The sequence below is a fragment of the Quercus robur genome, chromosome 2, assembly GCF_932294415.1.
Source record: "Quercus robur chromosome 2, dhQueRobu3.1, whole genome shotgun sequence".
NCBI lineage: Eukaryota > Viridiplantae > Streptophyta > Magnoliopsida > Fagales > Fagaceae > Quercus > Quercus robur.
Window position 1 is genome coordinate 22746839 of NC_065535.1, and position 22588 is coordinate 22769426.

At 42.2% G+C, this 22588-nt stretch overlaps 1 protein-coding gene across 1 annotated transcript; it reads left to right on the forward strand.

The window, feature by feature from the left end:
* The first annotated feature begins 2692 nt into the window (after positions 1 to 2692).
* Positions 2693 to 5364, forward strand: LOC126696316 (uncharacterized). The gene is made up of 3 exons (XM_050393080.1): positions 2693 to 3246; positions 3415 to 4438; positions 5308 to 5364. The coding sequence occupies exons 1-3, from the start codon at positions 2693 to 2695 to the stop codon at positions 5362 to 5364; spliced, it is 1635 nt and encodes a 544-aa protein (XP_050249037.1).
* Positions 5365 to 22588: the final 17224 nt, after the last annotated feature.

Genomic DNA, 22588 nt, shown 5'->3' on the forward strand with positions numbered 1-22588 from the left:
CTGTGGGAACGAGTTTTCAGATTTACATTTGAAAACGTAGTTTCCATCAATTCACCATATCCAGATGGAATCCAACCCAGATTCAATGACCTTGGCCCAGCAAGTTCAAGCCCTGGCAGCCACCATTGAGGAACTCACCAGGCAGAACCAGGAAATGAAGCTGCGGCTCCAGCAGGTTCAACAAGCTCAACAGGAAGAAAACCGGTCCAAGGGTAACACAGAGGGAGAGGGGGATAGCCAATAGAGGGAAACCCCCCGGAGACCAACTACTCCGGACGAACAGAACTCAGATCTTCTTCGGGAAATGAGGAAAGAGATGGACGAACTAAGGAGCGCTATCAAGGAAAAGACAGACCAGAGTGTAGACAAGATGGTAAGGGCTACAGATTCGCCGTTCACTGCAGCGGTACTTGATTGCCCCGTGCCGTCAAAGTTTCGCCTGCCTCAATTAGAACCATTCGACGGACTCAAGGACCCTCAGGATCATCTTAATACCTTTAAGACGACACTGGACCTTCAACAACCACCTGACGAGATATTGTGTCGTTCCTTCCCTACGACTCTCAAAGGAGCTGCAAGAGAGTGGTTTACTAAGTTGCCAAACTCGTCCATAGATAACTTCGATCAGCTAAGTAGTGCTTTCCTGCGTCACTTCATAGGGGGACAACGCCCAAGGAGACCAGTAGATTACTTACTCACCATAAGACAGGGAGAGAAGGAGACTCTGAGGTCATATGTCAAGCGATTCACCCGGGAAACTCTGGAGGTGGACAAAGCTGATGACAAGGTGCAACTGACGACCTTCAAGGCAGGGTTGAAATCCAGAGACCTTGTAGCCTCTCTTGCCAAAAACCCCCCGAAGACAATGGCTGAGATGCTCCTGAAGGCCCAAAAATACATGAACGCGGAAGACGCTCTAGCTGCCATAAAAGATACCGAGAGGTTAGGAGACAAGTCCAAGAGGGAAGACGACCGCAGAGGGCAAAAGAGAGACAGACCAGAACGTCAGAACAGTGACGGGAATAGAAGGAGAGATGAAAAAAAATCCTCGTCAGGTAAAATTTACTCCTTTGGTTATGCCTGTTGACAAGATTTTCACGCAGATCAAGGACGAGCATTATCTCAAATGGCCCAGGCCATTACACTCGTCCCCCAACGTACGTGACAAGAACAAGTATTACCGGTTCCACAGAGACCACGGCCACAACACAGAAGATTGCAGAGACCTGAAGGAACAAATAGAGGAGTTAATACGGAAAGGAAAGTTGCAGAAATATGTAAAGAAAGGAGAATATAGCAAGTTCAGAGACGACAACAGGACCCAAAATGAATCCTTCACTCGGGATGACGACCATACGTCCCAACCTCCACGCAAAGTGATCGGGGAGATAAACACGATCACGGGAGGACCATTCTCAGGAGGGTCATTCAGATCACTTAGAAAAGCATACCACAGACAGGTAAACAGCGTCCACGCCATTCCTTTGTCCAAGTACCGACGAACATACCAAGATATGTCCTTTAATGAAGGAGACACCAGGGGAGTGAAGCAGCCTCACAACGATCCCCTGGTCATAGTGCTGAATATAGAAGGGTTCACTACCAGAAGGATCCTTGTTGATAACGGGAGCTCAGCGGATATCATCTACCTCCCAGCCTTCCAGCAGTTGAAGTTAGATCCAAAAAGGCTCCGTCCATTCGACTCTCCGCTTGTCAGTTTCAGTGGAGACAGGGTCTACCCTAGGGGTATAGTGACTCTGACGGTGACAGCAGGGACCTATCCATTGCAGCTGACCAAACAAGTAGATTTCCTGGTTGTAGATTGCCCCTAGTCCTACAATGTCATCATTGGGAGGCCTACCCTAAACAAGTGGAAGGCGGCAACGTCAACTTACTGTTTGAAGGTGAAATTCCCAACAGACGATGATGTGGGTGAAGTGAAGGGTGATCAGGTCCTGGCAAGGGAGTGCTACCAGGCCGTACTGCAAGAAAGGAGAACCACACGTGGACGATAGAAGAAAAAGAGGAAGACGGAGTGGAGACCCTGGAAGTAGTGGAATTGGTAGAAGGAAATGCGGACAGGACAACCAGGATAGGGACGACGCTAAGCCCTGAGATGAGAGCGAGACTCATAAAGTTCCTTAAAGGGAATCTAGATGTCTTTGCATGGAGTCACGAGGACATGCCAGGCATATCTCCAGAGATCATCCAGCATAGACTGAATGTGGACCCCAACAGGAAGCCCGTTCAGCAACGACGAAGAACTTTCGCCCCAGAGCGAGATCAGGCAGTAGCAGAGGAGGTAACCAAACTCTTGACGACTGGATTCATCCGGGAGGTATACTACCCAGAATGGCTCGCCAACGTCGTCCTGGTAAAAAAACCAAATGGAAAGTGGAGAATGTGTGTAGACTTCACCGACCTGAATAAAGCATGCCCAAAGGACAGCTTCCCTCTACCAAGGATAGACCAGCTCGTGGACTCTACCGCTGGACATAAGTTGCTGACGTTCATGGACGCCTTTTCAGGGTACAACCAAATAAAGATGGCTGAAGAAGACCAGGAGAAGACCGCCTTCATCACCAGCCAGGGACTCTATTGTTACAAGGTGATGCCTTTTGGGTTGAAAAATGCTGGAGCTACATATCAGAGGATGGTAAACAAAATGTTCAACCAACAAATTGGCAGAAACATGGAGGTATACGTAGACGATATGCTCGTCAAGAGTAAGGAAGAGCTCGCCCATCTGGACGACCTGGAGGAGACTTTCGCAACCCTGAGAAAACACCAGATGAAGTTGAATCCAAACAAATGTGTTTTTGGGGTAGCCTCGGGAAAATTCTTGGAATTCATGGTGTCCCAGAGAGGAATAGAAGCCAATCCAGAAAAAGTACAAGCTATCATTGACATGGCACCACCCAAGACCGTCAAGGATGTACAAAAACTTACAGGAAGAATAGCAGCTCTAAATAGGTTCGTCTCTAGGGCCACAGACAAATGCCTGCCCTTTTTCAAAACCCTCAAGCAGGCTTTTGCTTGGACCGACGAATGCGAAGCAGCGTTCCAAGAGCTGAAGCGATATCTGAGCAGTCCGCCTCTCCTGAGCCCGTCCAAAGGAGGGGAGAACCTATACTTGTACCTGGCGGTGTCAGCCTCGGCAGTAAGCGCAGCCTTGATTAGAGAAGAAGGCAAGAAGCAACTCCCAGTGTACTACGTCAGTCAAGCCTTTCAAGGAGCTGAGTTCAGGTATCCAAGGATCGAAAAGATTGCGTTTACGCTTATAGTAGCCTCGCGCAAGCTCAGGCCGTATTTCCAGTCAAATCCTATCCTTGTGATGACGGATCAGCCAATTAAGAAATCAATGAACAAACCAGAAGCAGCAGGGAGAATGGTCCAATGGGCAATCGAACTCAGCCAATTTGACATCGAGTACCATCCAAGAGCAGCCATCAAGGCACAAGCTCTGGCTGACTTCATCGCTGAATTCACTCTTCCAGACGAAGAAGGAACTACAGACGAAGTTGATAAATGGACAATACAGACAGATGGTTCGTCAGCCCAAAAGAGGGGGGGAGTAGGGGTCGTCATAACTACCCCCGACGGAGAAGTGATGAAATATGGAGTTCAACTGGAATTCCCAGCCACCAATAACGAAGCCGAATATGAAGGAATATTGACGGGCTTGAGGCTTGGAAAAGCTCTTGGTGCCAAAAATTTGCTGGTCCAGAGTGATTCAAAGCTGGTAATCGGACAGATCAGTGGAGAGTACGAGGCAAAGGAGGAAAGGATGCAGAAATACCTTAAACTGACGAGGCAACTAACTCAGGAGTTCGACACAGTGGATTTCGTCCAGATACCAAGAAACCAGAATATTGAAGCTGACGAAGTGTCGAAACTAGCGTCGTCAGAAGCAGGAATGACGAGCACAGACGTGGCAATAGAAATTCAGAAATACCCAAGTATTGAAGAGGTGGCAGTGCTCACCACCCAAAGCACAAACACCTGGATGACGCCCTTAATATCTTTCCTCCGAGACGGACACTTACCTCAGAATACTGACGAAGCCAGAAATGTCAAAAAGAGAGCGGCCAGGTTCACGATCCTAAATGACGTCTTGTACAAGAGAGGCTTCTCTATGCTTTACCTAAAGTGCGTCGACGAGGACGAGGCCAAATACATCCTAGAAGAAGTACACGGAGGAGTCTGTGGCGACCATGCCGGCCCCAGATCCCTAGTAAACAAGGTGATAAGAGCGGGGTACTTTTGGCCAACCATGCAGGGGGATGCTGCTGACCTCATCAGAAGATGCGACAGATGCCAGCGGTACGGGAATGTACAACGGCTTCCAGCAGAGAAGATGACGACCATATCCTCCCCATGGCCATTCGCGCAATGGGGAATCGACATCGTCGGTCCTCTGCCCCAAGGTAAAGGTCAGGTAAAATTCCTTCTAGTTGCTATTGACTATTTCACAAAATGGGTTGAAGCAGAGGCCCTAGCAACCATCACTGAGGCTCGGATCCAGAGCTTCGTGTGGAAAAACATAATCTGCAGGTTCGGGATCCCTTTGACGATCATATCTGATAATGGGAAGCAGTTCGACAGCCAAGGCTTCAGAGAGTTCTGCTCGGACCTCGGGATCAAGAATCAATTCTCATCCCCGGGACACCCCTAGGCAAATGGACAGACGGAAGTAACAAACAGGACGTTGCTCAAGATAATCAAAACCAAGCTGGACGAAGCAAAAGGTGCCTGGTCAGAAGAACTGCCTAGTGTCTTGTGGGCATACAGGACTACAGCCAGAACCCCGACAGGAGAGACACCCTTCAGGCTTACCTACGGCTCAGAAGCAGTGATCCCAGTAGAAGTTGGAGTAACAAGCATCAGGCGAGGAGCTTTCAGAGAGGGACTCAATGACGAGGGACTGCGGTTCAACCTGGATTGCTTGGATGAAGTAAGAGACAATGCGTCCAGTAGAATGACAAAGTATCAAAAGAAAATGGCCGAGTATTACAATAAGAGGGTCAAACTCAGGCGTCTGGCCATAGGGGACCTCGTCCTTCGCAAAATCACTATAGCTACTAAAGACCCTACTCAAGGGAAGCTAGGCCCTACATGGGAAGGGCCATATCGCGTCGTTCACTACTCTAGGCAAGGGAGTTACCATCTGGAAACTATGGACGGACGAAAGCTCCCTCGTCCTTGGAACATTGAGCATTTAAAGAAATACCATGAGTAAATGTAATACACGAATGCACTCGTTACTGAAGTTAATAAAAGTATTATTCCTTCAATGTTTTTGCGCAGGCAGTACAGGTCGACCATGAGGCCTATAAATCACTGAGTAACAAGATTCCGCCTTGACGGATGTAAGTTACCGACGACCATAATACTATGGTTAAAAGACTAAGTAACAAGATTCCGCCTTGACGGATGTAAGTTACCAACGACCATAATACTATGGTTAAAAGACTAAGTAACAAGATTCCGCCTTGACGGATGTAAGTTACCGACGACCATAATACTATGGTTAAAAGACTAAGTAACAAGATTCCGCCTTGACGGATGTAAGTTACCGACGACCATAATACTATGGTTAAAAGACAGTAACAAGATTCCGCTTTGACGGATGTAAGTTACTGACGACCATAATAATGAGGTTAAAAGACCAAGTGACAAGAGTCCGCCTGGACGGACATAAGTCAAATGGCAGAAGTCAGTTGATGGAAGAGCACAGTGCATTAAATCAACAACTAATTAACAAAGCACAAAAAGTACAGACGGATGTAAATCAGCCAGAACATTAAGAAGAAAAGCCCAAAACAGGACGGGCACCCACAATAAAACAAAAAATTTTTCTAAGTATGAAGAGTCAAGCATCAGCTGTGCCTTCACTGGCCGGCACGTCAGCAACAGGCTCGGGAGCATCATCGGGAGCATCATCACCAGGATCAGAAGACGAAGCCGCCTCCTCTAGAGCCATCTCCTTGTCCACTTCCTCCAAATCCAGGCTCTCCAGGTTGACTCCAGAAGGATGCTTGATCATGTACCTCCGGAGAAGCTCAAAACCTTTAAAATACCAACTGAAGAGCACGGTGTTGTACTCGTCAGTGGTCTAGAAAGCCTCCACAGATCGAGTAGCGATGGTCACCAGTTTCTCCTTGGCTGCCAGAAGCTGCTCGTCCTTCTCGAGAGTCAACCCGCGCTCAACTCTGAGGTCGTCCTCCAACACCTTGACCTTCTCCTTCAACGTCGTTGCCTCGTCCATGGAAGTGATCAGGTTCGTCCTCAGGTCAGAGTTCTCCTTCTCCAAAGCCTCCATCCGGGTTGCCAAAGACGCCACCTTGGCCCCTTGAGTGAGGTACTCAGCAGTGATATGGAGACTCTCTCCCAATACCTGGAGGGAATTATGAGGTCGTCTATAAAAAAAAAAAAAAAAAAAAATGATGATAAAGAGAGAAGAACCCCACACCTGGACAAGTTTGTGGACGTGACGAGAGATCACATCGTTTAAGGATAGGTCAGAGAGAGCCTTCAAGTCCGATGAAGTAACGACCTCGTGAGCCCTTTCTACGGCCAGAGACTCGTCATCCCATATTGTGGATGAACGAGTACCCGTCTTCTCCTTCCCTTTGCCAGACACATGCGGCCTTTTGGAGCCGGGAGTAGGAATCTCTTCTATTGAAACAGTCGGGGAGGCAGTCCTCGTCGTCTCAGAAGCTATGGAAGGAACGATGCTGAGCGGGATGGAGGCAGGACCCTTCCCGGTGACTCGCACAGTCTTCTTTCCCAGATTGGACAGGGGTTCGTCCTTCTTTGACCTCATCTTTGCATACATGTCCTTGTTGAATTTTGTCGTCATCTCTGCAAGAAGAAAGTGTGTCAAAAATTTGCTTAAGTATACATAAGAAGAATCAGCATTGACGAAGTTGAAACTTACTCTTTTTGCCTTCAATGCCAAGCTGACGAAGAACGAAAGGAGATGGGTCAGGACCAAGGTTGTAAAATGCAAGAGACCTGGGGTCAACCAGTTCGTCCCAGCTCTCAATCGTCTCAGTGTACCCGATGGCGGTCTCTATGCGTTCCTTATATCGTCTCTTTAGCCCAGGCCGTCTCTTAACTATACCAAACGAAGAAACAAAGAAGTCAGCAAGACCAGAACTTCAAAATTGGCAAGATTGAAACAACGGGGAGAAATACTGACGCACCTAAGGTCGGGGTTCCCCACCGACGGAGCAACCTCGGGATATCACCCCAATCACTGCTAGATTGGGTCTCGAAGTCGTCCCCAGACACAAAGAAAAAGCGCGACTTCCAATACCTGAATGACGAGGGCAATCCCTTGACGATCCTAATCTTTCTCTCCCAAGGGACTAATTCATAATACCCCCACTCCTTAGACTCTTTCAAACGATACAGGTAGGTGAGCTCACCTATCCTGATCATATCCCCGTTGGAGGCCAACCATATTTGCATACAGTTGATGACGATCCTCCACGAGTTTGGCATGAGCTGTCCAGGGGCTATACCAAAATGATCTAAAAGTTCCATCAGGAACGGGTGGACGGGGAACCTAAGCCCACAGGTGAAGGCTGACTCGTAAAAGCATATTTCGCCTGGAAAGAAGTGACAAGCCCTATCTTCTTCCCTGGGTCGACGAACACGAACCCTAGACGGAAATTGAAACCTATCCTTAAATCTATTCACGGTCTCGTCATCCAGACCACAAATTTCCCTAAGGGCATAAAAAGCCCTAACCTCTCGAGGGCCAGAGACGGCTGTATCTCCTTCAGCCGGGCCACCACTGGATGATAGCCCAGTCTCGAGGTCACTAGACCTAACCTCAGACATTAATCCTCTCCCTCCTAAACCCTCGAACCAATTTAGCGATTGACGGAGCAAGGGCAACAATTCACTCAAAACGACGCTCAGACTATTGCCTTCGTACACAAAATTTTCTAAAAAAGGGGAAGTACCCAAAGACCCCCCTAGACGCGCAAAAAGGAAGGAGATCGACGGGCAGGCTATCCTAACCTCTAAGCTATCAACCATGGAAAATACAGAAATCGAAAGGCAGAAAAACAAGGTACGAAACTGAAACCCCAAAAGAAAAACAAAAGCCAACACCAGAATAGAAGCGAAAGGGAATAGCAAATCAGAAATTATGCTACAGTAAAAGAAGAAAAAGAAGAAAGAAAAAGGAAAGAAAAACGTACCTCCAATGGCGGAACGGCAGAAGCGCAGCGCAAGGCAAATCGGAGAAGAAAGGAAGTCTCAAAATGTTCAGAGTATCACTAAAAAATTGGTTTGCTTTTGCTCTCTGAGAAGTAAACGAAAAAATTGAAAAGGAGAAGTTTTAAATGTGGGCCAAAAACGATTGAAAAACCAGCGGGAAACCCAAGGGTCATGCCATTAATTCCATGGACCATTAAGCGCCACGTAGCCATGATTGCGTGTAGCGCTGCCACTAAGCATTAAAAGCGGAACAGAACCCCAAGAGTCACAAGAAAAACTTTTCATCTTCTGTGATCGTCATGACAGGTCACCGACGACCCCAAAACCTGGGGGGCAACTGACGGGAATGACGACTCTACATCCCGCTGACGAAGATAACATTAATGACGAGAGAATCATCCATGACAAGGTAATCAGAAACAACGAAGAAAGCCATCATCACTGACGAAGGCAGGAAGTTATTCAATGCAGTCAATCAATGATCCGAGCAGTTACCAAATCGACCAAGCAGACCGTTGGAGGGCCTCTTAAAAGTCTCATTACTGACCAGGTGCGTTACTAAAGAAAGCATTAACAGCCTCAACGGCTAGCCTCTAAGGCCTCAGGTATAAAACTTTCACACAACCAACAGAAGAATATATATGCAAAAATACTCTGAAACTAGCTTTTACTCTTTTACTGTGTTTAATTGTGATCCTAACTTTGGCATCGGAGACTTTGTGGCAGGTGCCACACCGGTGTCCCTCGTCGAGCAAACCTTCACATTCCACGAGTGATTCCATCTGCTCACTCATTGACGGATTTGTGTTCCATCATAGCGTATTCTGTTCTCATTTCGAATTTGGGTCCAAGGGTTCAAGCAATATCAAAAGCAAACCCAACAATCTACAATCCTAAAAGATTATTCTCACACTAGCCTTTGAGAGCGCGTGTTCAAATGCTCCTCTATTTTTTTTGGGTAAAGGTTAATAATTTGTATCTATTGTAATTTAGATATATATATATATATATTTTTTTTTTCAAACAAATAAAAATGATAAATTTTAGAGATAAGCAGTAACTGTAATTTCTTTTTTGAACATTAAGCGAAAAAATCCTAAATTTTAAGAATTCTCTTTTTGAATTCAAAATGAAATTTGTTAATTGACATTTGTGACCCTAATTCTAAATGAAATTACTCTTCATTAATAATGATATTTTTGAACAACATAAAAGTCCAGTTGAAAGAGGGAAATCCTCTTATATATAGTATAGATAATTAATGACACAGGATCTTTTCCGATAAACTTTGATGGCTTTTTTATTTTTTATTTCTGATAATCTGATGGCTTTTTACCCTTGCTAATAAGTAATAAGTTTATACTTTAGCAATGAATCATGGCCATGGCAATGTAACCTTATTTGTAAAACCTTCAACCTTGTTTAACACAAGAAAGAATAGATTTTTATTCCTATTTTAGTATCATCTTTTTCTTTTTTAAAACTAAGGTGCAAACGTAGTTATTTTGACTAACAGTCTAAGCTATCGTTTCAATTTTAAAATAATAATAATAATAATAATAATCAAAAACATTCTATAATAAAATAAAGAACATTTGCAGAGGTTCTCGGACTAGGGCTTCTCTTAAACCCTAGTCTGTAGTAAATACGTTACCTTTCTCCCTGAGAAAGACGGCGCTCCCTATAGCATCTCCAGTGCTAGTAGGGCTTTAGTGTGTTTCCGTTCAGCCTTAGCAGCAGGTCCTCTGTTCAGATCATGGAGGAGTTGACAAGGAAGTGTGATGGGTTGTCGTTATCAGCGAAGGAAGGGGAGAAACTAAGTTTGTCTATGAATTTTTCTAAGACAGACCACGTTTTGGCTGCAAAGTTTCTCACCAAGCGGAATCTTAATATCGAAGCAGTGGCGAGAACGTTTCGACCGCTGTGGAGAACAAAGGAGAGTTTCGGTGTTACTAATGCAGGGAATAATGTGTTATTGTTTGAGTTTGATCTGGAAGTTGATGCCGAGAAAGTTCTTCAGGGTGAGCCTTGGTCTTTTGATAGGCATTTAGTGATTTTACAGAGGTTTGATGGCAGCAAGTCAGTGAAGGAGTTGGAGTTTAAGTTCTGTTTGTTTTGGGTTCAGATTCATGATCTGCCTTTCAAGTTCTTAACTCCGGAGACGGCTGAGTTTATTGGGGCGACTGTTGGTCCTGTAATTAAGTCGAATGATCCGTCGGAGTTGAAAGGTGGTACCTTTATGAGGGTTCGGATTAGGGTGGACGTTACCCAACCGCTTTGCCGAGGGAGAAAGATCAGTTTCGATGAAAAGGAGGAAGGGTGGGTGGCTTTCCAATACGAAAGGCTGCCTAATATATGTTTTTGGTGTGGGATGTTATCACATGACGACAAAGATTGCGAAATCTGGTTGAAGAGTAAAGGTTCCCTTCCTGTGGAGCAGCAACAGTATGGCCATTGGATTAGAGCTTCTCAATTTAGTCCGATTCGTCGTCAATATGTTGAGGTTAAGGGATATGAGTCTAGGGGGCCTCAAACTTTGGCTAAGGGGAGGCAATATGAGTCAAGGGATCAAAGGGAGAATGTAGAGGTTCAACCTATGCCAACTGATACGGTGGAGACAGGTGTGGTGGAGTTGGTGCAAAGCCGTGTAACAGAGTGCACTACGGAGGGGCTAGGTCCGAGTAGAGGTGAACCAATTTTGGCTGTTACTAAAACCCTTGCAGATGGGTCGAATTTCGAGACATTGATTGAGGAAATTGATGAAGGAATCCGGAATGAGGGGGCTGTAACAAACCAGGTAGTTACTGAAATTTTAAAGGAGATTCAAGGGTCGGGGAAGGCGAGTCTGGTGGAGGGAGAGGTACATGGTGACACACCGGTACAGGCCATAGTAGAGAAGGGACTGAACGAATACAGTAGAAATGTTTCGGGAGTGGAAGGCATTGGTTTCAAAATAGGCTGGTCCGAACCAAAACAAAAGAATAAAGGTTTAAAGAAGCCAAATGATAAGGGTGAAGGGGCAGTGGTTAATGATGGGAATGAGGGTCACAGTTTGGCTCAAAACAGAGAAGTAAGGAAGGGTAGTTGGACTAGATTGACAACCAGACCCGTGGGTAATGAGGATCAAATTATGAGTCAGAATGAAGTGGGTTCCAAAAGGAAAAATGTCATAGGGAATAAGGTGGAGAGTGAGATGATTGGAAAAGAAAAGAAGTTGAAATTGGAGGAGGAAGCTAAAGCTTTGGGCTCTCTTTTTGCTACACACTTAGGAGCGGCGGTGGTTGCTAAGCAACCCCGCCGAGCCCAATGAGTCTATTAAGCTGGAACTGTCGAGGGCTTGGGAACCCTCAGACAGTTAGTACCTTGCAGAAGGTCATTAGGATAGAGAAGCCCAATTTTGTTTTCTTAATGGAAACAAAGTCAGATATTGATTGGTTGAGGTTGGTTACAGGAAGATGTGGGTTTCAGGAAAGTCATATTGTTCCGAGTAATGGCTCCAGTGGGGGGTTGGCTTTATTTTGGCAGTCTGGGATTAAGGTGGAGGTATTGGGTTCTTCGGTGTCCCATATTGATAGTATTATTGATGAGGGTAACAATTCTGCTAGATGGCGTTTAACAGGGTTTTATGGTAATCCAGAGACTTCTAGGAGGGTGGAGTCATGGCAGCTCCTCCATTCTCTCTCTACTGTGTCTCCTTTGCCTTGGGTAGTTATTGGTGATTTCAATGAGATTCGGTTGGATTCTGAAAAGGAGGGTGGTGTTCCTAGACCCAAGCAACAGATGGCAAGGTTTAATAGAGTGATAAATTCTTGTGGGTTGCAGGAGGTTGATTTTATTGGGCCAAAATTTACTTGGCTTTTTCAAAGAAGTGATGGGTTTCAAATCAGAGAGAGGTTGGACAGGGCTTTAGTGAGCCCGGGTTGCGCTTCATTGTTTCCCTCGGCAAAGTTGATCCATAAGTCTTCTTCAACTTCAGACCACAATCCACTGCTACTTCAGCTTAAGGTTACCAAGAAATGCGGCAAGCCCAATAAATCTTTCAGATTTGAATCTATGTGGTTGAAAGAACAAAAGTGTGAAGAAGTAGTGACCGAAGCTTGGAATGAAGGTTTGGTGGCAGCCAATTCACATCCTTTGCTGTCATGTCTGAATTCTTGCAAAGCAAAACTAGAAGAGTGGAATCGGATTGAGTTTGGGCACGTAGGGAAAGAGATTGCACGGCTTCAGAAGCTTTTGGAGGTATTGGAGGTTCAACCAACTAATTTGGAGGTCAGTAAACATTTAAGGGAGACTAGGGTGGAGCTTAATTGTTGGTTGGAGAAGGAGGCAGCCATGTGGAAGCAAAGATCTCGAGTTGATTGGTTTAGAGAAGGGTATCGAAACACAGGCTTTTTCCATGCCAAAGCTTCCTCAAGATCTCAGAAAAACTTGATTGAAGGGATTATGGATTCTGATGAAGTTTGGCAGGAAGAGGATGATGAAATTGGGAGGGTGTTTGTTAAGTATTATTCGGAGTTATTTTCCTCATCAAACCCTACGGATTTTAATGAACTATTGGAAGCAGTCCAACCTAAAGTATCTCGGCAGATGAATGAGCAGCTAATAAAGGAGTTCCAACCGAATGAAGTACACAGAGCATTGAAGCAGATGTATCCCCTCAAGGCACCTGGACCTGATGGAATGCCTCCACTATTCTACCAGCATTTTTGGCCTACTGTGGGTAATGTTGTCACCAAATCTGTCCTTGATTTTCTTAATCTAGGTATTATTCCTCCTCATTTTAATGATACTCAGATTGTCTTAGTGCCTAAGATTAATAAACCACAAAGGGTTACTGAATTTAGACCGATCAGTTTGTGTAATGTGGTGTATAAAATGGCTGCCAAGACCCTTGCTAATAGACTGAAGAAAATCCTTCCTGCTATAATCAGTGATACCCAAAGCGCCTTTGTTAATGGTAGACTTATCACTGATAACATTTTGGTTGCTTTTGAAACCATGCATCACATTAGTCAGAAGAAATCAGGGAGAGGAGGGGAGATGGCTTTGAAGCTAGACATGAGCAAAGCTTATGACAGGGTGGAATGGATGTGCTTGGAGAAAATTATGGAGAGATTAGGGTTTCACCCTCGTTGGAGGAGCCTGATGATGCAGTGTGTCTCAACCGTGACCTACTCCATCCGTATTAATGGCAAACCTAATGGCCATATTGTTCCTTCTAGGGGTCTTCGGCAAGGTGACCCCCTTTCTCCCTATCTTTTTCTGATTTGTGCTGAGGGTTTGTCTGCTTTAATTAAAAAAGCTGTTAATGATGGATCTATGGAAGGCATTTCTGTTTGCAGGAATGGTCCTTGTCTTTCACACCTATTCTTTGCTGATGATAGTCTTATTTTTTGCAAAGCTTCTATTGAAGAGTGTGAGTCCCTTCAGAGAATTTTGAAAGTCTATGAAGATGCATCAGGACAACAATTAAATAGGGCAAAGACTTCGCTTTATTTCAGTAGAAATACAGCCACTGAGATTCAGGAAGAAATCAAGAACAGGTTTGGGGCTCAAGTTATTAAACAACATGAAAAGTATCTGGGCCTACCATCTCTCGTGGGGAAGAATAGGAAGAACTCTTTCAAGGGGATTAAAGAAAAGCTGGAAAAGAAGTTGGCGGGTTGGAAGGAAAAACTACTCTCGAAAGCAGGTAAGGAGATTCTGATCAAAGCAGTGGCTCAGGCAATTCCTACGTATGCCATGAGCTGTTTCAAGATCCCGGATAAACTCTGTGATGAGATGACTAGTCTTATGAGGAATTTTTGGTGGGGGCAACAAAGAGATGAAAGGAAGATGGCTTGGATTAGTTGGGATAAAGTCTGCACTCCTAAAGCTCAAGGGGGGTTGGGGTTTAAACAGCTAAAACAATTTAATCTTGCCTTATTAGCTAAACAGGGATGGAGATTACAAATGGGGGGAGACTCTTTGTTCTATCGTGTTTTTAAGGCGAAGTATTTCCCTAGGAGTGACTTTCTACAAGCTGGTCTAGGAGCTAATCCATCATATGCATGGCGAAGTATCATGGCTGGACAGAACGTTGTCAAAAAAGGAATACGATGGCAGGTAGGCAATGGTCAAAGTATCCGGATTTGGAAGGATAAATGGACCCTCAACCCCTCTACATACAAGATAGTATCTCCTCCAGTTGGCCTTCCTTTGGAGGCTCGGGTGTGTGAGCTTATTGATCCAGCTCTTGGCGCATGGAAGACTAACCTGATTCAGAGCATCTTTCTCCCACATGAAGTTGATGACATATGTAGTATTGCATTGAGTTCAAAACTCCCCGAGGACAGGCAGGTATGGGCTCCTACAAATAACGGAAAATTCAGTGTTAGAAGTGCCTACAAAGTGGCTGTTGAGCTCACCTCTGAAGGCTCGACTGGGGCTGCTTCTGATGATAGCAGGTTACGGAGGTTCTGGAAAGGGTTATGGCAGCTTAACATCCCTCATAAGGTTCGCCATTTTGCATGGCGAGCTTGCCGAGACACACTGCCTACCAAGGAAAATTTGGTGCGTCGGAAAGTATTGAATGACGGAGTGTGTGAGCTGTGTAATTCGGGTTTGGAAAGCTCTTGTCATTTGTTTTGGGAGTGTAGCCGAGCACGCGAGGTTTGGGATAGTTTAAAACTGTTCAATATTCCGCCATCCATACATTTCTCTTCGTTCATGGATTTGCTCTGGTTCGGAACAGTTGTAGCAGAGTGGGACTCAACATTGATTGAAAAAGTAGTTATGCTTGCGTGGGCTATCTGGTCGAATAGGAATGAACGAAGGAATGGGGGAGTGATGAAATCTGCTACGAGATTACGATCTGATGCATTGGAATATTTGGCTGAATACCAGGAAAGCGTAGCGGTGCTGAAGCAGCGAAGGGACGTTCAGCCTGAGGTTTGGAAACCACCATCGAGAGGTTTGTTCAAGCTTAATGTTGATGGGGCTGTTTTTGCTGATCAGAGAGCTGCAGGTGTGGGTGCTCTGATTCGGGATGAGGAAGGTAATGTTATTGGAGCCCTTAGCAAGAAGATTTCAGCCCCCCTAAAAGCAGTTGAGATTGAGGCGAAAGCAGTGGAAGTGGGTTTGCAATTTGCTAAAGATCTTTGTGTACAAGATTTTATTCTTGAAGGCGACTCCCTTTTGGTAATCAATGCTCTGAAGGATCTCTCTCCGCCACCATCATCTGTGGCTGCTATTATTTCTAGCTCTTTGTCCGTTTCTCAAGAGTTTAGACAGGTTGTTTTTTCACATATCCGTAGGCAAGGCAATAGGCCAGCCCATTTATTAGCAAAATATGCCTTTGGTATAGATGATTTTTCAGTTTGGTTAGAGGAGGAACCGTGTTTCCTTAATCAAGCTCTGATTCAAGATGTAACCTTTTCTTCTTTGGTTTAATAAAGTCTTTAGTATTTCCCATCAAAAAAAATAATAATAACAGTATAAATGTTACAAAACATGGGCAGTTAAATTATAGGATCTACTTAAGCACATGCCCCCTTAAGTCCCAATAAAGAAGATGATTCAAAAATGCAGGACATTGTGAAAGTTCATCTATTGGCTCCTCTCCATGTTGGCTAAAAGTCTGTACATTGGTTCGATTCATTGTATCCTCCACTGCTTATTCATCAATTCCCTAAAATCCATTATTAGAGTACTAGACAACACAAGTTGACTTAAGCCACTAGAAGAAAAAATTCATAGATATTAACTACTTCATTTCTCTCTCCCATGTTTCAAGTTGTTTGGAGACCATAATGAACAGCCCATGAGTCCTGCTTAATTGATAACTCGTGGTTAGTTCTAAATTTAGAGAGAATCTTTGAAAGTTTGTAACTTTATATCCACTTTCCCTGGTCTAATTAAAACCATTTCTCAACTAATATTCTCTTCTCACTTACCATTCTCCTCATTTAACACTTAACAATTTTTCAGTGCCATAAAAGTAGTTCAACTAATTGTTTGAGCATTTATTTAACCACGAAAAACCTATGTGATAAGGCACTTATGATTATTACTTTGATTTCTTTATGTTACAAATAAAGGATTGAAATTATTGTAGCAAAAGATGTATATAAAGTATGGGCTAAAGTTCAAAAAGCTAAATTATGATCGTTGAACAAACAAAACAATAAAGCGTCGTAGATAATACGGAACATTGAAAAAAATAAAATTAAAGACTAATTAGCCAAAGAAAGTAAAAGATTGAAAGAAAATAAAGATAGAAACTATTTTTAACTTTGCCTCGAACGCGCAAAGATGACACTTGAATTACCAACATTATGTGTAAAACAAGAAAAAAAAGATAATTATGTTTAGTTGTTTACAATGGGTGTCCCAACACCCACGCAACGAAAGGACCCTTTTGCGGCTGCTTGCGAGGAAATTAAACAAGGCTATTGATGAAAAGATCAAAAGAATCTTGTCCTATGGTCTAAAAATTCAACTTGAATAATTAATCTCGGACTTTGAAAAATGTGAGTCACGATTTTACTTTGTACACGGCATATGATTTATAAACATTGGTGGGTCTTTCAGTCCTTGTTATAGGGAGGCACTTGTGTTCCCTTGTTCTTAGTAAAGGGAGTGGCTTAGGTGCAACCGTGGTAAATATGGTCGCACTACCTACTAGACCTATTGACAATAAACCACCCTAGCTAGCTTCAGCTGACCACAAATCCCACGTGCGCCTTGCACATGTATGCACCTTTTCTTCTTCTTCTTATAAATGAACTTTTATCTTTGGCTAATGCAATTAAAGTAAGGGATTTAAATATTTAAAGGTTAAGATTTAGAGTTTGGTAGAAGAGATTGTAATGACATTTTAACCCAAAAAAAAAAAAGAGATTGTAATGACATGCTATAAAAAGTTAGGTAAAAGTCTATTAAAAGAACTACTTAGGCATTGGAAAAATTGAAGTTTGTGGCTAAGGCTGTGTTTGGTTGCTAGAAAACGTTTTCCGGAAAATACATATTTTCCGGAAATGCTAATTTCCGGAAAAGGAAAATGTTTTCATGGTGTTTGGTTGCACTTCAAAAAAATTTCCGGAAAATATTTTCTGCTGTTTGGAAAAGAAAGGAAAACACAACCCACAACCCAGGAAAAAATCGCGATCCACGGCGACAAATTCAGGCCGACGACCGCGCCGTCGATCGCGATCCACGGCGCGATCGCGATCCGAGATCGCGATCTCGCTGCGTCGATCGCGATCCACGGCGCGATCGCGATCCGAGATCGCGATCTCGCTGCGTCGATCGCGATCGCGGATCCGAGATCGCGCCGTCGATCGCGATCTCGATCCGGCGCGATCTCGCGAAGGCGAGATCGCGATCAACGGCGCGATCTCGCGAACGCGAGATCGCGCCGTCGCGAGATCGCGCCGTCGCGAGATCACGCCGTCGCGAGATCGCGCCGGCGAGATCGCGATCGCGCGATCTGGGTTGATTTCCATCTCCTTCTCCCTCGCGCGCGCGCTCTCTCTCTCTCTCTCTCTCTTTTCCGGAAATCTTTTGAAGTGAAAATAGAGCCGGTAATTGATTTCCGTGGTCAAAGGCTAATTTTTTCGGTCAACGGATTTCAATTTCCGGAAAATAGAATTTTCCGGACCAACCAAACACACCTATTTTCCAGAAAATCATTTCCGGAATGCGTTTGAAGTCGATTCAAACGCACCCTAAGCGAAAACATAATTCCGCTCGAGCAATCAATAAAGTAAGACAGAAAGTGTGAAAAACTAAAGGTGTGGTTAAGCGAAATCAAGATTCGCTTAATCAATAAAGTAAGATAAAACGTTCGTAAAATACTCGCTTAACTCTCACTCAAGTGAGATGACCGAATCATTATCCTTAATTCTACCTGAATTATGATTAAGTCAAAACTTTAATCTACCTATATATACTCTCTAGGCATAGTTTTCAAGACAAGAAGGTTGTTGTAATAAAGAAGATCTAGAGTGCCTTCCTACTTGAGCCTAAGCAAAAAGATCAACCTTGTATTTTTTCACCCTTGAGAGCAAAATTGATAGCCAAATTGCCTTCAATAGTTACCTACTAGTTAGTTCATTGGTGATATCTTTTAAGATTTCCTTGGTGTCAAAATTTTGAACATAGGAGGATTCTAGAGCTCTGGGGCCATTGTGATGGGAGGTAAACATGTCATTTTCTGAGGTTGTGGATTGAGATCAGGTGCAATATCTAAGGTATTACACCTGAAACAATTGTCATGAATGACTAAGATTTAAAGTTACAAAACGCAACTTTAAATCTCATCCATTGAATAAAAAAATGAAAAAAAAGTAAAAAAAATAAAAATAGTAAAAAATTGTTGTGAGAAGGAAAGGGATTAATTGCATGGTGCAATTGCATACCAAATCTCAATCCATGGGGTTGCATACATAGTGTGTGTTTGACAAAAATTAAAAAGCCAGCTTATTTTACTATTTAGCTTATTTTTGCTACTATTCATGGATCTCAATGCATTTTTTGGTACTATTGATGGGTCACACTGTACTATTTCAGATAACTTTTACCTTTATCTACAGTACTTTTAATAAAAAATTTTAAATTTCAGTAAAATAAGCGGATCCCAAACAAATCCACAGATGTTCACAAAGAAAGTTCTATAGGAGGATGCCAGATTTATGAGGCTACGATAGGAGCAAACATGTCATTTCTGAGGTTGCATAGAAGTCTAGGACTAAAAGTGTAGATTGTTGTAAGATTTTCTTCTATAGAGAATTTCCTGTGGGATTGGATACTTCCAAAGTGGTTTTTGTTGAAATATATCCGATGTATTTTAACTTTTTTTTTTCTTTAAGGAATTTTGCAAAGGCTTTCCACTTCGGTACCAAATCTTTATGTGTTTTGCCATTATTGTTATTTCTCTTAGATTTGGTGATTAATAATTGTGGTTAGGCTATTTGTTTTTTTTTGGTGGTTAGGCTATTTGTTTGTGCTATTTATTTGGAATCAATAAAAATTTAATCAATTAATTTATTGTTTAGTTCTTTGGGTTCAAAATCACAATTTTCAATTGTTATAAGAGCTTACGTACACTTAGGAATATTATGCTAAGTGTGATAACTAACCCTATTGTCATAAATAAAGTCAGGTCCCTCAGAGTCCCCCCTCCCTTATGCCCTCACTTTGATGAAACAATTATACCTACTGAGAGGTTTGGATGAGAGTGTTCCTTATTTCTTTAGATGAGACAGTATGGACGTCAATAGAGAAGCGGAGAACCAAACCACAAAGGAATGGTCTGAGAGGATCAATTAAATGAGCGTAATTGGAATAGCATAGCACTGAATGTTATGATTTAGAATGTCAAGGAAGCTTGGAACATCTTAGAGATAACTCATGAGTCATGAGGAGATAAACTACTAAAAAAAAAAAGAAAGATCTTTAAGATGCTGAGCTCTAAGTTTGATGGAAATTAGAATGAAGGAAAGGCGAAACTTTTTATGAGTTTAATTTAAGCTGAATGACATTATAATAAACTACTCTAGTTTCCATTTAGGAGAGAAAATCCCTAAGCTAAGAATTGTGAGATCTCCTTGAGTGCTTCCATCCTTAAAGTCATAGTCATCGAGTAAAGTAAGGATCTTGACTCAATGAAGATAAGAGAACCAGTCGGTTCACACTCCAAACCAATGAAAATCCATATATAATAGAAGAAGCTAGGGACTCCTTTCATAAGGAATCTTTGGATGGCGAGGATGTGACATTGCTTGCCAAGAAATTTAAAAAGTTCTTCAATTTAGAAAGGATGTGATTATTATTATTATTTTTTTAAGGACAAGTTCCTTAATTTAGAAAGGTTGAACAGAAGAAGGCCCCCAGATACTTACTGTCTACACCAAATTTAGAATAACACACATAAAATAAAAAAATGGTAATAGCTTCCCATGAATCCCATCTATGTAAAATTTGGAATATTTAACCTCTTTTTTATATTTAACCAATTAAAGAGACATACTTCAATGGTCCGCTATCACGGTGCCAGAAAAATCGGCTAGCAATCAATTGCGCCATACTTTAAGAGTTTCTTACCCTTAAAGGCAAGCTTCCTTTCATAAGTTTTTTTTTTTTTTTTAAATGTGAACGGGTAGAAAAACTTTATAGAAATCTGTAAGAAATTGTCCAAGTACTACGAAGTTACTTGGAACATGACTCCAGCAAATGCTGCTTCTTTTCATAAGTTGATACTATTTGGTTCTTGTGACACATTCACCGTTGTGACTGGACTTCGATGAGGACATTTCCATCCACGCTGTAGTTACCTTATTTTATGGTTTTTTGACATCAAATTCTTGCTTGGCAGTTGCTACTTAAAAACTGAAAAAACCTGCCCAACATAAATCTTATATCTTATTATATGCTCTACTAATTATAACTTATATTCGTTTGACATTTCTTATAAAATTATCGAAGTTTAAAAGAAAAAAAAAAAAAAATCAAACATGTGGCATAACATGATTGTTGAAGTATAAAATAAAACACAACAAATGAGATAAAAGATTTTTATATATCTCTGATTTCATCTCCATGATTCATGAACTTAACTTTTGACAACAAATTCTTGGCACTCAACACTGAATACGAATATGAGTGAGCTAGCTATTATCAAGCGTTTGAATAAACTGAACTAAATGGATGCTACTGCCAGCTAAGGGGGACAATAATTTCAGATTTTGTATGTTCTTCTCTCTCAGTTATAGCTAGGTGGGTTCCACACTACGCAAGGGGTTGAACCAATCTGCACTTGATGATGTTACAGAACAGTGCATAACTGTGATCTGCGTGTGATATGTGGGTTCTGGGTTTAGCATGCTATGTCCCGACCATCACGTGCAATTCACAAGAGCCATCGTTTCCTTGCTCCAAACAATTGTACTAACTCGAACCGTATAGCAGGAGCAGTGTATAGATAGGCCTACACTTCCATATGGAGCTAACACAAACACGTACCTAACGTATAGTCTGTTGCTGGCTTCTTTGTCTACGACATGATATTCCCCACTTTCTCTCTCACCCATTATTCTAAAACTAAACCCCGACATGAAAAGGATTTCTTATTACTAATATTATCTAAAAACAAAGAGTGCTCTGAAGTAGTATCAAATTTATTATAAAAATAAACAAGATCAAAGGAATGTCTTAGTACCCAATATCATGGAGGTTCTTTCTTTCAATGATAAGAGTTTTTGCATCATGATGTGGTTGACGGGGTTCTGCCGACAAATTGGACATGTTCTATAGTTGAACTCATGTTACTATTGATAGGAAGGCCACATTGTTGGACTTGGAGTTTTTGTTAAATTTATCCTAATAAGTAATAATAATGAAACGTGTTATCATTAATCAGGAAAAATATTGATAAACGTGTTATGCACATTGGTTAAACTTTTTCCCCTTTATCTCAATTTGGCCCACTTATATGTTAAACTTTTTATTTGGGTGCTTTTACATTAGGAAACGACTTAAGCACACTCAAGACGACTTGGGCATTGAGAGATTGAAAGAATAATAGTAAATTGTGATTTTAATAGGTCCAAGAGAATCCAAATCATTGGCTTTTAAGGAAAAAAAATGAATATTTTTCAACTTATATTGATCTAAAAAGTTCAGGTGATAATGTTAATAGTGATTATCCACCTCCGATTGATACTTTTAACATGTTGTTGAGACATGATCATCAAAGAACAAAGTCATGTTGCAAGAGCTGCAATGCCGGCAATGCTAACTCCAAATATGGTTAAGTCAGGGTTTTCTCTTATTATAAGAATGAAAATACCCATCATTTTAATTTCATCATCAATTCACTAATCAAACATAAGTAATTTTATAGAAGTGTAAAATTGGCTCTTGTTTAAATTATCACAAGAATGAGTCTCTTTTCAGGTAGACTTGAAACTTACTCTTTATCTTACTCCTTATTCTAATTTACTTTTAACAAAACAATGTGAAAGATATAACACTCCCTAATGGCGACATTTTACTAAGAATGATACATTCTACTTCTAAAGAAATGATTAAATCTAAGATCACCATTCTCAGCAAAAAAAAAAAAAAAAAAAAAAAAAAAAAAAAAGAAGGAAGAAGAAAAAGAAAAGAAAAAAAAGAGAAGGCTTAGGTTGGTGAGTGAGGGGGCAGAGAAGGTTAAAAGTTAAAAAACTAAAAGAGAGAACCTGGGCTAGGTGGTCTTGGCACATTGGTGCACCCTTCACCCCATGTCTATATCACTGCTAGTATTTTAGCCGACCCAACTTCCTTGCTGTCACCAACTTCCTATCTTCGAGAAGACAATGGTCATTTTCAT

What these genes read in the sequence shown, in the direction of transcription:
- LOC126696316 (XM_050393080.1), top strand. Translation starts at nt 2,693, where the DNA reads ATGGAGGTATACGTAGACGATATGCTCGTCAAGAGTAAGGAAGAGCTC. An exon ending in TTTCAAGGAGCTGAGTTCAG is followed by an intron (nt 3,247 to 3,414) that starts GTATCCAAGGAT and finishes AATCGAACTCAG; the next exon opens with CCAATTTGACATCGAGTACC. An exon ending in TGCCCCAAGGTAAAGGTCAG is followed by an intron (nt 4,439 to 5,307) that starts GTAAAATTCCTT and finishes GTTTTTGCGCAG; the next exon opens with GCAGTACAGGTCGACCATGA.